At 39.4% G+C, this 17241-nt stretch overlaps 1 protein-coding gene across 36 annotated transcripts in view; it reads left to right on the top strand.

Annotated features, from left to right (window-relative positions):
• The window catches only part of EPB41L3 (erythrocyte membrane protein band 4.1 like 3), a 240666-nt gene that overhangs the window by 174819 nt on the left and 48606 nt on the right, over window positions 1–17241 (top strand). For all 36 annotated transcript variants that reach the window (XM_053571292.1, XM_053571297.1, XM_053571287.1 and 33 more), the window contains 2 exons: window positions 14025–14129; window positions 15517–15559. In XM_053571292.1, the coding sequence (XP_053427267.1) occupies window positions 14025–14129; window positions 15517–15559 (148 nt within the window). The remainder of the gene's footprint in view (window positions 1–14024; window positions 14130–15516; window positions 15560–17241) is intronic.

Genomic DNA, 17241 nt, shown 5'->3' on the forward strand with positions numbered 1-17241 from the left:
TAGAAGGCTGTACCAGTTTGTTTTAAAGCAGTTTGGTTTTTGGGTTCACTTTTGCCTTATTTCATTTCTTATGCACAGTGACTTGTTATGCACTGCCATTTGTGAGTGCTACCCATGTGTTTTAAATTTTTGAACCACAAACCTAAAGAAATGGCCATCTGGGATTCTGGAAAGAGCGGTGACTGCCATTCCCTGGAGGTTGCAGAGTCGCAGGAGCTGCTGCAGTAAGGCTGTCTTCCTGCTGCTCCAGATTCTCTGCTGAGCGGAGAAGACAGGGCCCGTCTGCTCTGGGTCTAGAGTTAGGACCAGGCCTCCCATCTCCTTAGCAGGATTCAGCAGCCTCTTCCCACCCCCATTCTGGGTGGGGCTGTCTGGACAAAGAGGATTAATGCTGGCTTTCCAGGACTGTGAACTCCTATAGTGTTAAGCCAGGATGCCCCGATAGAGGGACGTCAGAACACAGTTCCGACCTTCGCATGTGAGGCCAGGTGTAGGGAGCCTTTTCATTTTGGGAAGCCACATTAATTTAGCTGTAATCAAATAAGGCCACGTTCAAGTAACTTCAGTGAGATATGCTTAAAAACATACATTATTTTGTAAAACTCTTAACTATTATCTACTTAGTAGTAGTACACTGTGAATGTTACGTCACCTTTTAATAACTTGTTCGTATCTGCTTTATGGTGGAAAGCATTTGAATATTTGGTTGCAGTATGGAGACCTGTAGCTTCAGCTAATCTTTGAGATGGTCTTTGTCACTTGTGAGCTTTAAGGGTGTCTTGGTTTGGGTTAAGTGGGAGAATGTAGATTCACAGCAATAAGTAAGTTGAAAAGCAAAAAAGCACGTTTCAGGTATGTTGCCAAAGTCATGGGTATTCTGGTTTCCATATTTCAGTGGAATCTCTCTGAGCATCAAATAATGACTTTAAAATGTCATCTACTGAAACTCAAGTCAGTTCCATCTATAGTTCTTTAGGTGCCTTGGCAATGCCAACTAGGTGAGGCTGAAATGATAATTTGATGTGATGTCATGATTCTCCAAGTCAGTAAACATTTCATTATATGCTCCAATTAATAGGGCTGTGTGTTCTTCCAGTGATTCATACACAGCGTGGCCATACAATTTGTGTGCAGTTTTAAAATAGTGCACATGAACTTTACAGCCACCCTATACATCATCCTGCTCGTCACTGACCTTTGCTAACTGGGGAAAATACTCAATTTCCTTTTAAAGGAATTTTTTTTTCCACTATCCTATACAGACTTAGTTTTACCCTGCAAAGAAATATTCAAGTCATTTTGGTTTGACATAACAGAAATGTTGCATTCCTATAGAAATCTTTTGATAATTTACAATGCTACTTCTGTTCTTCATACAATTTAACTATCTATGCTTACAGAGGTAACATTTAGGTTAACACCTGTCCCTGCAATGGCCACTGCACTGTAAAATGATACAGCAAGTCCACCCTGAGCGCCTCCCCGTTCTGCGTCATCAGTTTGTGAAACTGATGGTGCCACATTTCATTTGCACCAATAGAGCTAATAATACTTACAACTTCTTATAAAGTGTCATTTAAAATAGTAGCTTTAAGCACAGAGAGTTTGCTGATGTAAGATATTACTACAATGAAAAGAAATGGGAGCATCTGGGTCTGTTAATACTTTTTTATCTGTGCAATAAACCCTTCATGTTTTCCTGTCATGGAAGGTGCACCGTCTGTACACACCCTCTAAGTTTATGAAATTCAGTCCAACTTCACGACATTTATCTTGAAAGTTGTTGAAGGTATCTAGTTCCTGTGTTCTGTTTGCAAGAGTGCCAAAACCTACTCTTTGTAACAAAGAAAATCTTCTGATCTGACCTGAATGAGATATAAAACCTACACTGAGTTAGTAGTATCAGTTGATTCAACCAAAGTGATTGAATAATAATATGTATCTCTTTTGAAGTATTGCATGAATTTTCTTTAAGTTGAAGGCTGATTCATGTTGCTGGTGAGTTCTGGTTCTCCTTGAAAGGGCAGTGGTTTTTACCTTGAAGCGTTGTTGGGGTCTAAGCATGCTGCAGCTTCAAACATTGAATTCTTTCACTATTTCCACATCATTGAATGGATTTCCTTTTTCTCCAAGTGTATAAACTATTTCATGAGTTGCTTAGTGGCATTATTTCTAGGTCTTACTGCTGCTTGAAAAGAATGGTCTCTGCTTTTGCTTTTAATTTCTGCTGCACTACACCCTTTCATACTTCTCCCTCTGATTTAAAATATGAGTGTTATAATGCTGATGAGCATTAAATTTCTTTAATGTTGATATTGCAGTATCACAAAGCAAGAAAATCATCTTATTTTTAGCAGAAACAAGATAATGTTGTAATTCCCAGTCCTCATTAAAAAATCTGTTTTCTTCCTTCAGCATTTCCCTTGGTCTTTTTTTTTTTTTTTACAGTTTTTGGCCGGGGCTGGGTTTGAACCCACCACCTCCAGTATATGGGACCGGTGCCCTACTCCTTTGAGCCACGGGTGCCGCCCCTCCCTTGGTATTTTTTGACACGATGAACTGTTAAGCAGACAAAATTAAAAACTACTGTCAACCTATGCTGCTCTCCACAAATTCCACTTCAGATAGAAACACAGCACACCTTTGTCCAAAGCTGAGAACAGACTGGTGTACTCGACCCCCATAAACTCTCGCCAGCCATCCCTGTGTGGTAGTGGCACCACTCAGATGGGGAAGTTAGAACTAAACCATGAGTGTAGCAGCCGTCAATTTAGCCCTTACGGCTTAGTAACGTTCTAACTGTGCCAGTCACTCGACAGGATTATTTCTTTGAAATTTACTTTATTCTTTGGTATTTTAAATATGTTCTTTTAAAAATAAAAATACAGAAGTCAAACAAAAAATGTATTAATAAAAATAAAAGGATTTGTTCTGTAAAATTTGGATTTGATTGAAAGGCCACTCTTGGGCGGTGCCTGTGGCTCAAAGGAGTAGGGCACTGGCCCCATATGCCAGAGGTGGCGGGTTCAAACCCAGCCCTGGCCAAAACCTGGAAAAAAAAAAGCCACTCTTAAGGACCTTGAAGGCTACATGTGGCCTGAAGGCTGCAGGTTTTTCACCCCTGTGTTAGGCCCACTGGACTCCAGAGTGGTGTGTCTACAACAGGTAAAGAAATTATATATAGGATTAAAATAATTAATGACTGAAAAGGCTTGTATCCTCCCTACCTACTGGATTTGAAATACTAATAATTTAAAATGTGACATGTTCCAATGAAGACAAGACTAAGTATCATTTATAAGATACTTGCATCCTATTTTTTATAGACATGTTTTATAGGTTTTGCATAGATGAAAAGATCTCTTTAATGTAAAAACTTACATTTAACTGGTACAATGACATGTAATGACATTTTTAAATTATATGGTTTGTTGATCATCTGTTTTATAGAATTGAAATATGACAATACGACAGTGAAAGTTGTGTTTTCATTGTCAATATTAGCACCACATATAGCTCTTTATTTGACCAAGTGAATTATAAATCACAGTTGGCCGGGGCTTCCCTCTTGGGTTCCCCACCTCCTCTGCTAGAGGTTCTGTACCCTCTTGTTTTGCTTATCAGTCTTTTCTAGCAATATTTTCATCAGTAAACTAAGAAATAAATAAATAAATCACAGTTTGGGTTTTGCCAGTTTGGGTTTTTTTTTTTTTTTTTTGAGAATTCTTAGAAAGGACATCATGTTCTTCTCTCACAGGAAGAAATTCTCAATGTTTCACATCATTCAGAATTAGCTAATACAGTTATTTTACATGATTCAAGTTTGTGTCTCTGTCAGACATTCCTCTTTCTTAGACTTCCTCTTCTGCATTCTTTTTGCACGCATTGGCTTAGTGCCCTGAATCCTTAACAGATTAATAGCAGGAAATGTTGTCTGACAGTTCACTGCCAACATCTCATATGTGTGATGTGAAACTCTTTGTGAAAAATCAAGCCCGGTGTTTTTGCTGGCCAAGAAGAAGCGTGGTCTGCTGGAAAGCTGTTATCTACCACCCCGCAGGTCTCTGAGCACAAAAGTCTGATCTCAAATAGAGACTGAAATTACTACAACAAATGAAGGCAGAAACTGATGGTGGCTGATAAAAGAAGAACCTCTTTTTAAAAAGATGGATGGGCTTAATGTGCAGAAAGGTACTTTTGTGGTGTCTGTGCTGGAAGTAACTGTCTGCATGAATCTCGGTCCAAACATAGGTCAGCTCTGCTGCAGTTGAACACCGCATTTTAGTTTGGGCAGTGCTGTGTGCCATATGTATAAAGATATATAACTAACTTATGTTTTGGCCCAGGATGTAACAAAACGTGCCAGTATACCTTACACGTATCGAAATCATTTTGTGTGTGTTTATAAAAGGTAATTGAATGTACACTCTATTTACTAATGGTTAATACTACTTTTGAACAATTTCCCGTTATACAATGAAAAAGGATTTATCTTCCGTAAGAATAATGGTTTGATTTGTATTCTATTATCTCATTGTAGAAGAAATAGGCTTTCAGTAGTATGTCAGTCTCCATACCAACTTCACCATTAGGGACCTGAGTGTTATTGGGTTCCTTATCCAAAGGGCCTCATAAAATTACCAGCAAAGCCAGACGCAGTGGCACGTGCCTGTAGTCCCAGCTACTCTGGAAGGTGAGGCAGGAGGATTCCCTGGAGCCCAGGAGTTAGAGGCTACAGGGAGCTATAATCACACACCACAGCACTCCAGCCTGGGTGACAGAGTAAGACTTTGTCTCCAAAAAGAAAAAAATCACCAGCATTTATAGTCTGTGCTTCCTTTGAGTAAGAAAATTTTCTTAATGCAATAATCCTGTAAGTACCAATATTGTTTCCATTTTATAATGAAAACAATGAAGCTCGGAGAGATGAAATAACTTGTCTAATTTTACTGAGCTCGTTACAGAACCAGAGTCTAGCCTGGGGACTAATATACTGCACTTACAATAATGGGAAAGCAAACTTGAAATAGGGTAAACATGTTTGTTTTAAAGGTGTTTAAGTAATGCTCGATGAATTCTACTCTCTAGATAATTATAGAAATAAATCATATAGGTTTACTGTTTTTTTATAAATTTACCAACCCAGAAAGTAGTTTCACATTCCTATTTTAACAGAACCTCCAGATTTTCGTTGCTAATTTGATCGAGAATGTGATGGAATAGTTATTGATTTGTTAAAATTTGAAAGAAAGAATTATCATGGTTTCTGAAGAGCTGACTACTCGTGACTTTATAGAAAAAACTAACAGTGTATATGACATCTTGAGAGAAGAAACGTGGTCTCTGCCTCTCATGTCAGCCCTCTGAATACACTGTCTAGATCACATTTGGGATTAGTCCATAGGCTGGAAGATCCCATTAAGTCCAGCCTCATGGGAATGGATTCTGGCAGTGGTGACGTAGATAATGGACTTTCTCCGATGCTCATTAAACTTGGCATTGGACACTGGAGATGGAGGCCCAAAAGGGCAGGAGACGCCCCTTGTGCGGCTGGTGCCATGTCTTGCTGTTTACAGCTCTCCATCTGTCTCTCAGGCTTAATGAACTCTGCTGTCCCAGACCAGACACCGTTGTCTTTTGTTCCTGGATTTGACCACAGCCTGTTGGTATTTTCCAAGTATGGATTAAAATAAACAATGACAACAACAAACCCCACCCACTCTCCACTTAAGTTTTAGGGCAGACAGTGTTAGAATGTTTTTCTATCAAGAATCCAATAGAGAGCTGGGTGCCGTGGCTCATGCCTGCAATCCTAGCACCTTTGGGAGGCTGAGGCAGGAGAGTTCCTTGAGCTCAGGAGTTTGAGAACAGCCTGAGCAAGAGTTAGACCCCGTCTCTACTAAAAATAGAAAAACTAGCCAGGGATAGTGGCTGGCAGACTCCTGTATTCTCAGCTACCTGGGAGGCTGAGGTAAGAGGATCACTTGAGCCCAGGAGTTTGAGGTTGCTGTGAGCTGTTATGCCACAGCACTCTACCCAGGGTGACAAAGTGAGACTCCATCTCAAAAAAAAAAAGAATCCAACAGACTGGGTGGGAGCCCAGGGAAGGTGACTGACTTACAGAGTGCAGGTGTCTGATTTAGGCTCAGATCTGTGGGGTAAACGGTCGTATAGTCATTTAGAAATAAAGAACATTCTGAATGGCCTCTGGATGTGAAGAACATGGAAAAGCATTCATGGAGGAAAAATGCAATTAGGGAAGGAAGCATTTAAAAAAATAAAGATGGCACTTTGCTTCAAGATTAATCCAAAATAACGTAAGATGAAATTCTTTCTTCAAATTCATGCATAGCACTTCTCAGCATGTAGAGCAAATGCCTGCTGCAGTTGGGACACCCCGTCAGGGCAGGGAAGAGGGCAGCCAGTCTTCTGTCCTCGGGCAGCAGAAATGCCAGTTCACAAAACACCACTGCACAGGCCTGGAAGAAAATAACTTGCAAGAGAAAGTCAGTGTCTCTTTAAGGAAGATGTGTAACATAAGTTCTAATGCATTGACACCCCCTCAAATTTCAAAACAGCTGAAATAAGGGTACAAAAGCATCACTTAGGGAGGGCAGGAGGTGGGATCTCACCTCATGTGCATATTGTGAGGGTGTATAACACGCCCCCGGGGTGAGGGGCTCTTCTACAAATAGAACTTTACCCTGGAAGTGAGAACAGTGTGAAAATTGTGCCCTCATATTAATTTGAAAAAAATTAAAAAAAAATACTCAGAAAAAAAAGCAACACTTTTTCAGAAAGGTCTCAATATCACAGCTCTACATATATATATATATATATATATATACATTTTTTTTTTTTTTATTAATCCGATTGGTTCAGGGCATGCCAACACAGTCAGAGCCTGTCCCCCCTTTTCAGCGAGATTAAGGAAATACGTCTGGGCATTCCGACCTAGTCTCTTTTCAGCAGCACATTGGAAGAATAGAAATGGTCTGGGACCACATATTAAATACAAAACACTAACGAAAGCAGATGAACAAAAACAAAATGAAAAGTCTGCCCATCCTGATAACCAACATCACAGACGAGCAAAGCAGTCTCCAGTCTGCAGCAGCCTATGGGCCCAGGTTGGACACCCCTACAGCCTTGCTCACACACACACGCCACCTGCTCCAACCCCCCAGCCCCCAGCCCCAGCAGCAGGGGCTGCTGCCTAGCACCAGTTCTCAGGCCACACGACTTGTTCTCCTCATTTCCTTCATGGTTCTCCGGCTACAGATAACCGCACCCCATCTTGTAAGGCTAACCGGTAATTTTTGACTTGATGAATTTCTCTAATTTCTGCTTTTCTGGAAGAATGCTTTGCTCAGGCACAGTCATAGCTTTGTGAGACTGAAGAGAAAGAAAACAAACCCAAATTCTGTGGCAGTCTTGTGCTGGGAGCCAGTGTAATCTGTGTTTTCCTGCTTTTGCACTCCTTGTCTTAAGCACAGATTAAGAAATGATTGCTAAGGACACGGGCGCAAAGGCAATGCTCTTTTTGGAGGTAGCCCTGCCAAGGGCAGCAGCCTTCCCTGGGCTGAATGCCAGGTGTTTGCACTTGTTGGTAACCTCAGTCTCCTGCTGGGGAAGATGCTGATACTCCTGCCCTCTTGGAAAAGAGGACAGCCAGGCCGTTGTGAACCTACCTGGAGTCTTCCTTTAGTCATGTAGCAGGATCTTGAATAAAGGTCTGTATTTCATGTATGCAAAGTGAAAGTGCCTTCTCCTTAAACAAAGCTCAACAAACTTCAAAACATTTCTACTTTTTTTTGAGACGGAGTCTCACTAAGTCGCCCTGGGTAGAGTGCTGTGGCGTCACAGCTCACAGCAACCTCAAACTCTTAAGTGATTCTCTTGCTTCAGCCTCCCAAGTATCTGGGACAACAGACACCCGCCACAAAGCCTGACTATTTTTGTTGTTGCATTTGTCATTGTTGTTCAGCTGGCCCGGGCCGGGTTTGAACCTGCCAGCCTCAGTGCATGTGGTTGGCCCTGTAACCACTGCTATGGGTGTTGAGCCAAAACTTTTTAATGTATTTTACTTCTAGCTTTAAATGCAAGTCAGTGTTTTATGATTTCCCCCCCAGAATTTAGTGGTTTATTATATGTCAGTTGTATCATTTTATTTCAGCATTTGGCTGGTTTATCATTTCTTAACAACTTACATTTCTCAAAAAAAAAAATTGTTGGAAAGGATGTCTTAAGATTTTAAGTTTGTACGTAGTATATCTGGGTATATCAATTTTATCATAACGTAACTGTGACTGTTGGCAGCAGTGGCCTAAACAGAAACCAGATTGGGCCTAGACTAAATCTGAAGAAGTTATACATTACCTCACCAAAAAAGTGAGATTTCTTCCGAGTCCTTATATTTAAAAATTTCCAAGTTGTAAACATAATTTAATTTAAGGCATACCTTTCCATCAGACCTGCATGAATTTACCTGGGAATCTTTAAAAAATTCAGTTGCCTTGGGCTACTTTTCAGAAATTCCAATGTAATTGAGCTGAGGTTGGGGCCTGGACATCAGGCTGTTTTCAAGGCTCCTAGAACACACTGTTAAAAATCACTATTGTAAAAATATCACTCTGTGTCATTGTTTATAATATGCTAGTAAGAAAAATCTTATGCACAGTTTCATTGTTAGTATTTTCATCTCTTAGTGGCATTTAACCAAATACGAGGCCCTGTGAAAGATGAAATACTGGAGGCATGATGCCTTTATGGTCAGGGATAAAAGGGGGATGCCCAGGGACACAGCTGGGACTTAAGGCAGAATGTGGGACGTGCAGCCATAAAGTGCTATGATGTCTGAAGGAGGGAAAATCCCATTTGGTTGGGGAGGCAGGAAATGCGTTAAAGAAGTGGCGCTGGAAAAATCTCTTGGAGGTTGAGAAGGACTTTACAGGCAAGAGGCCAGGCAGAGCTTTGGGAGGCCTGGAGAGCATCATCATGGGTGATGCCTGAGGTGCAGTGGAACGTGTCACCCCTGTTCAAATCCACGCGCTCATCGTGGTAAAACAGCCTACAAAACAAAAAGATGTAAGTGGGGACTTTGGGATGATGCTAGGGAACCAGCTCGTTATCCTTGCAAATGGATAGAAACAAGTGTTCATCTAGACTTTCATAATTAAACTGTATCCCTGAGTAAACAAACAGTTCTAACAAAGAGACCTGTCTCTTTATAAACATGCTCCAGCTAATAAAGAAGGAACAAGAAGGATTGGGATGTTGCCATTTGGAATTACTATACCAGTTTCAGGGAAGTGGTCATCAGTGACAGCTGATACCACATGGAAGGCAGCAGTCATCCTATATCTGGTGATGAAATTGCCAGGCATCGCTTGTGATAAACAACCACAGGCCTAACTACCAATTCCCAAGATGTTCAGGAGACCGAGAAAACACGTTAAATTACGCCAAGAAGATGCAACAGCAAAATCTAGACTGAAGGGACTCTCCAGGCAAATGACCTGGTTTCTTCTACAAATTTCCAAGGGAAAGCCAAGCTAAGTAAGGAACTGGCAGATTCAGTTTTGATCCTCATGTTTACTCCTAATAACAATAGGGCTAGTTATGATCCTCAGTTCTAGGTATCCACTGGGGGTCTTGGAACTTAAATCTCTCATGGAAAAGGGGGGCTACTGTAGTAGGAATCATACAATATGTAGCCTTTTTAGATGGACTCCTTTTGTCTCACTGTGTGTATTTAAGGCTTTTTCATGTATTTTTGTGGCTTGATACCTCCTTTCTTTGTATCAGTGAACAATATTTCATTGTGTGGATATACCACAGTTTGTGTCTTGATTCACCTTGACTTCCTGGTTGCTTCCAAGTTTTGGCAATTATGTATAAACCTGTAATCATTTGTGTGCAAGTTGTTGAGTCGATAGGAGTTTTCGATTCATTTGGATCAATACCAAGGAGTACGATTGCTAAATTATATGGTAGGAGTGTGTTTAGTTTTGCAGGATCCCACCCAAACCGTCTCCCAACGTGGCTGTACCATTTTGCGTTCCTCCCAGCGACGAAGGCAGGTGCCCGTTCCTCTGCATCCTCCCAGCATTTAGTGTTGTCATTGTTTTGAATTTTAGCTATTAGTAGGTGTGAGGGCAGTATCTCATTATTGTTTTAATTTGTAATTTCTCTAATGACATGTTATGTGGATCATCTGTTCATATGTTTATTGCTATCTGAATGTCTTTTCTGGTAAGATGTCAGTTCAGATATTTTGCCCATTTTTTAATTGTGTCCATATTATTGAGTTTTGAGAGTTCTTTGTATATCTTTGCAAAATATTTAGTCCCAGTTTGTGGCTTATCTTTTCTTTCTCTATGTTCTCTTTTGGCACATTTCTCCTAATACCCAGGAATTTAATGAGTCAATTTGGAAATTTTTAAATTAAAGAAAAAAATTTAAATAAGGATGAAACTTGTTTAAATTGCTTGAGGATGTGCCCTTCTTAGTACACTTCATTTAAAGCCTTCCCATTATGGGCTGTAATATCCCGATTTACTCTATCAGAAACAGCAATGAAATTTGCCAGTGGAAATTTCAGGAAGAAGGTAAGTCGCCTTTGTTTCGTTACTCTAAGAAAGTAAAATCAACTTTCCTGGGTGCTATCAGAGAGCATAATATACATGAATTATCAGTGCCTTTGAGTCACAGATGACTTAACTCAGGAGAAACTACAAGAGTAAAAACTTAGACTAAAGACTAAAAACTCTGATGAGGTAAATTACCCACTAGTTTAGATTAGCTCTTTCATTTTTTTTTTTTTTAATTTACTCACTTATCTCAAAGTGGCTCTATCTAACCACACCCTGTGACAGTATATGCTTAGATTTGATCACTTGTCTTTGGGAGCCGTAATAGCTAACACAGTTTCTCCAAAATGTCTAGTCTGTTGAGCATTATTCACATGTTAATGTCCTCACCTACAGCATATATACAGATGTCAACATGTAGAAATAGTTGACAAGTTGAATAACGTGCTAAGAAAAAAACATCTCAGTTGAAAGAATTAGGAGTGTTTTAGAGTTGTTTGAGATGGCAGAGGGGAATCCAGTCCTGGACTAGAAAGTAGGTTGCATGTCTGGTCCCACCTCCATCGGCAGCGTCTTTCTCATCATGAAGTAGTCTGGGCACCATGGGAGAGAGTTCTTCCATCCATCAGAAGATTGCAGTAAGCAAAAGGAAGCTCAGTAATAGCTTCAAGCCCATAGTCTCCTTGCTCAGTAGTCTTATATCTTCACTCAGGGGTGAAACAGTGGAGACACAAATCATTTAAAAGCCTTTTCCAGAGTCACCCAGCTCGCTGGGTGGTGACCTTCCTAGAAGGTAGGAATTTGATAGTTTCCATTCCGTATAACCATCTACAGTTGCTTCTAGACAACTGGTCCCAGCTCGTAGGGCCGAAAAGAAATATCTCTATTGTGTACTATGTCTTAAAAACAAACGTTTAAAATATTCAGTAAGAAATGGTGTGGTCTGTTCAAGAGAAAGACAGGAGTCTTTAACAGAAATCAAATTGCAAGAAGCCGTGAAAGCAGGAGCCAGTTAGCGTAACAGTCTGTGCTTGAACTCAGCCACACCACCCATTAGGCAAAAGGGCAGAGCAGCCAGAGATGGCTTATTTTTCAACAACCAGGACGCCTACAGCCTATTTAGGAAAAAGCCCCCTCTCCTCCCAACGCATTGAGGCTGCTGTGGTCTGTTAGATCGGAGGATATAAGAAGCTGAGTCACTTGAAACTTTGTTGAGAAAAGTTTTTGTATTTGCATTTGTTTTGGTTTTTGTTTATTCACTGAGAAAGTATTTGGGCAGACACTGATGTATATTTTTGTGCATCACATATGTGTATGTAAATGATAACAGTCTAACTAAGGTCATGAGGTAAAAAAGAACAGGACTTGTGTTAATTCTAAAGCGGCTCCATCATGTCACCAGGAGTTGACTCTACATTAGTTACTCTGCCATTTGTCAGCCACCAGGCTATAATAATTGCTGACGTTTATGGAATACTTTTTATGTGCCACCCCTGGATCAAATTCAAATGCATTATTTTATTTTAATGTCAGCCATTCCAAAGAAGTAGGGTAGTATAAGCAGAGGTTCACATAGCTGCAAGAGCCATGCATTCTAAAGACACTGCTCGGAGCCATTGCTTGAGACACCACACTCATCCACCACCTTTGAGCCTCTGTTCTTATCTGGTATTATTACTACATTGACAGTACCACTAGAGGCATCTGAAGAACCAGGTTTTTGTGAGAACTTTCATAATTTATCAAGCATTATTCAGAAATAATATGCTGTTATTTATAAATAGAAGATTTAAACCAGGGAGCAGGCATTTCATTGTTGTAATATTTGTCGTAGCCAAAAAGCAATGTTATTACGTAGTTTACTAACAAGTAATTTATTTTCATCCTTTAAAGAACTGTTTTTTCCAAATTTATCATTGATTATTTAGCTAGCCACAATTTAGACTTGACTTTTCTATCACAAATTTACCTTTTTTCCTAAATAGTCACGCTTGAGGAGACTGAGTAATTGCTTTCAACATAATTATGGCTGCACAGTAAGGTACCACTAACAGGTCTTTTGAATGCTTATTACTTGGCTTGGACAGTTTATCAGTTTTCATATTTCTCATTGTTACTATGTTAAATCTTAAAGACAAATATGCTTAAAGTATTAGATGTAAAACTAATAACAAACAAAAAGTAGTTTAGCTTATTTGTTGTGTGTTAATTCCTCCCAGACTCCAGCTATGTTTAAAGACCTTTGGAAAGATTAGGTGAAAAAAATCATAGTACGGGGTAGTGCCTGTGGCTCAAGGAGTAGGGTGCTGGCCCTGTATACCAGAGGTGGCAGGTTCAATCCCGGCCCTGGCCAAAAACTGCAACAACAAAAAAATCATAGTACTGCACAGTAAATTAAGCTGATGAACTTTCTCTCCCCAATAACAATCTTCTTCCTTTCTCCACATGCCTTTTTAGTGGTCAAAAATTCAGCATCTGTCTATATCTCTTATTTTTATGTATGATAACTAAAAACTTAACATCTTGTTAAGTTTAATAAGGATTTTCCCTAAAAGAAAATTAAACACTGCGATATAAAACCAAAATTTGTGACAAAAAGATAAAACAAAAATAAACTAATACAGTTAGTTCAATGGATTTTTGGAATAGAAAGTTTTAAGTGAGTGTCTGCCTAAGGCAAGGAATTGGGTTAATTCTTCTGAGGCTCAGAATCTTATGTTATGGAGAACTGAGTTAGGGCCCTGTGAAACATGATATTTGTTGGTCCTTTATTCTCTCTTTTACTATCAGAATTTTTATATTTCACAAAATACTCCAAATTTCTAAGCATCTTATTATTTTCCCCAGCTGCTTCTGTTTGGAAATCATCCACCAGCCAGGCATGGTGGCTGACACCTAAAATCCTAGCACTTTGGGAGGCTGAGGCAGGAAGATCCCTTGAGCTCTGGAGTTCAACACCAGACTGAACAAGAGCGAGACTTCGTTTCTATTCAAAATAGACTAGCCAGGCGCTGTTGGGGATGCCTATAGTCTAAGCTACTTGGGAGGCTGAGACTGGAGGATCACTTAGGCCCAAGAGTTTGAGGTTTCTGTGAGCTATGACATAAGGGCATTCTACCTAGGGTGACAGAGTGAGACTCTAGTCTCAAAAAAGAAGAAGTAAATAAAAATCATCCACCTGTCACCTGAACATAGGCAGTGACACCATCAGTATTTTGTGGGGGTGTGCAATTTAGTAAATTGAGGTCCTATTTTTTCTTTCAGAGCTTTTTTGCTAGTTAAACCGGAGATGGCAAAGCGGTTACAAGAAGCAGTGTTTTAAATTGTACCCAGTTACAAGAAGCAGTGTTTTAAATTGTACCCAGTTTTATTTATGACAATGGGGAAAACCTTTTTAAGTGTTGACTTGTTTTTCTGTTCTGTTTTCCATAGAAACGCTCCAGAGGGCAAGTACTGTTTGATAAAGTGTGTGAACACTTGAACTTGCTAGAAAAAGATTACTTTGGGCTTACATATCGAGATGCTGAAAATCAGAAGGTGAGAGATGAATAGCAACAAAAAATACGGTGCCTTGAACCCCTCAGTGTTAGGAACTAACGCTGAAGAGGTGGGTCATTTTCCCAACCCCCCACCCCTTCACGTGCCCACAGTGACTATTCTGAATCCCTAAATGCTGTTAGTCACCTGTTTCTTCAGGAAGCAAATCCTCGACAACTTCCTATAATTTTCCAGGAAAAATAAGTGAGCTCTGAATATTTTTCATGTCTGAGTTATTTGAGATTCCAGGAAGCATCTTGTAGGGTGCTTTTTTGTGAGTATTTTGGGTAATGTATTTTGGTAGATTATTTGAACCAATGACCATCATGTTCATACCTTAAAATTCTCTGAAGATACTGTGGTTGTAACGGACTGTCGGGGCCATTCACTGTTGATGCTGCTAACATTTTTAGTTGATCTTAACGTTTTCACAACCTTACGGAACCCAAATATGAGATGCATCCTCTGCTGACCTGGTACTTGTCTAAAGCATGCAAGAGACGTTTTATGTTTAATGCAAACATACCTCTGCAGACTGTTAACCTGAGGACTGCAGCCTGTGCAGGACTGTTTCTCACTAGTCTCCACAACTCCTTGAGAAACACGGAGGAGGAAATTGTTCCCATCCTATCGGTGCTGGAAGCTGAGTCCCAGATACTTTGCATGAAGATGTTACTTATTTTGGTGTTGTGCCAGGAGGTACACTTCATACCCACTGAATTCACCAGACAACCTCCAACTTCATTATTAAACATCTGATGGAAAAATGTGAATCACAAGCAAGCGTTCCTTTGTTAGGGAAATTTGGGGGGTAATAGATGTGATCTGTGATCACAGAAACCACTGATGTGGAACTGAATGGAACCGAGGCCTTGGGGCCACAGGTAGCCTTCCTGATCCTTGAGTCTACTTTTGACCAGATCCAGATTTCACAGAATGAGTTCCTATAGGATTTTATAAAGGGATTTGTTCTGTAACGTTGGGGTTTGGTTGAGGGGACGCACTTGGGGATCTGGAGGGCCACATATGGCCTTGAAGCTGCAGGATCCCTAGCCCTGGAAGACACCAGTAATTTGTTTGAACAGAATCTTCTGCCAGTTTTTCTCCTGTTTCTGTGCTAGCTTGAATCCCTGAAGGCAATGTTTTTTGTTTCTTTTTTTTTTAAGAAAAGAATTTTGTCAGCACAAAAAGAATTTTGTCAAGCACGAGCTGCACATATATACCTGTATTTTCTCAGCTGGTCAGGCCTGGGCCTCAGAGGGCCTGCGAGGGGGCCGGGCTGCAGGGTCAGCAGGGTGAGGAAAGCCTTCCCACACCCACTCACTCGCCCCGATATTAAGGCATTTTCATTCTTTGATTCAAATTCAGAATATCATTTCCTTTTCAGAACTGGTTGGACCCTGCTAAAGAAATAAAAAAACAGATTCGAAGTAAGTTCTTGTTGGATTATTTGATGTGGTAATGTGAAGATATTTAGAAAGTGAAGTTGTCTGAATTTGTAACCCATACTCGTGTGGCTAGTGTAAATACAAAATATTTCTGTAATCACAATTCGATTGGGCAGATTGGTCTAGTTCAAATAGTACCCATTTTTAATCATCACAACTTGTGAGTAAAAGTGACTGCGATATTTGAGTTATTCCCTTCCCCATAAATAGAAGGGACATAATATTAAAAAAAGCAAACAAAAATAAATAAGCAAGGAAATAAAAGTAATAGTCATTTGGTAGTTTTGCAACGGAATTATGAGTCAATTGAACTCTGCTGTCTGGTGATAATCTCTTTCCTTGTTCCCTAAATGTGATTTAAGAAATACAATAGAACCTATATGAGTTGATCACCCAAGGGACTGTGACAATCTGGTCAATGTACAGAGGTGGTCAACATAAGGAACTAGGCCTTACTGTACTGATACGCACATGTGATGCATGTCCAGTCTGTGAAAATTAGGTCCACTTAAGGAGGTGGTCAGTGCAGGGAGGTGGGCAACTATGGAGGTTTAATGAACGAAACAGTCCTATGAGCAATTCACAAAATGGAAATAAAGGTAGCTACGAAGTACTAAACAGTTGGTGAATCTTACTAATGATTAAATGAAACTTCAAACATTATTTGTTACTACCTATTCATATTAGCACAGATTTTTAAAACTTCAGTAATAAACTATGGCAGCTGCATACAGTTGCTATGAGAATAAGTTAGTGCAATCTTTTACAGGGACAATTTGCATTTATTAAAAATTAAGTTGTACTTATTCTTTGACCCTTAATTTTATTTGTAGAAATTTGTGCAGCCTCGGCATCAGAGAGGAAAGTGTGCCCGTGTGTAGGCACAGGAAATTTCATTTTAATACTAATCACAACAGCAGAAAACTAGAAGCAATTTAAATGTCCACTTATAAAGAAATGTTTAAATTAACCATGGACTAGCCATGTCATATGTCCTATCTCTCCTTAGTCAAAATCAGGTTGCAGAATATCTGTAACATTCTCATTTGTTTTAAAAAGTTACATATGATGTAAAATTTACTAAATGTAGAATATGAATATCTTAACACAATAACTAAGAGGGTGCCGTGAAGGCTATGTTAACCAGTTTGATGAAAATATTTCAGATTGTATATAAAACCAGCACATTGTACCCCACGATTGCATTAATGTACACAGCTATGATTTAATAAAAAAATTAAATTAAATTAAAAGTTATGTATGTATAACACATGAAGAACTTTAGGAAGGTGTGAAAGATACTAACAATAATTCTAGAAGTATAGTGCAATGTAGGGGGTTAAGAAAGAGGTTTTTTTTTTAATTTTTATTTTTTTACCCTTTACAGTAACTTACTTTTATCATGAACATGGACAATATTTGTAATTTTAAGTAACTAGTTTTTTAATTCATGTTTTTATCAGTAAAATCTAAACTATTCTAAACATCTAATTCCAGCTGAAGAGGAAATTTAAGACTACTTCATTTAAAAAAATCATTCCTATTTTAATAAGTAAAAGCTTTCAACAGTGTGCTGTTAAAAGAGAAGCAAATACTTCTTATTGCCTTTAAAAGTCCTGAGATATCAAAATACCTGAAGTATTAATCAGATATAATTAGTAGTG

This window comes from Nycticebus coucang, chromosome 19, assembly GCF_027406575.1.
Source record: "Nycticebus coucang isolate mNycCou1 chromosome 19, mNycCou1.pri, whole genome shotgun sequence".
NCBI lineage: Eukaryota > Metazoa > Chordata > Mammalia > Primates > Lorisidae > Nycticebus > Nycticebus coucang.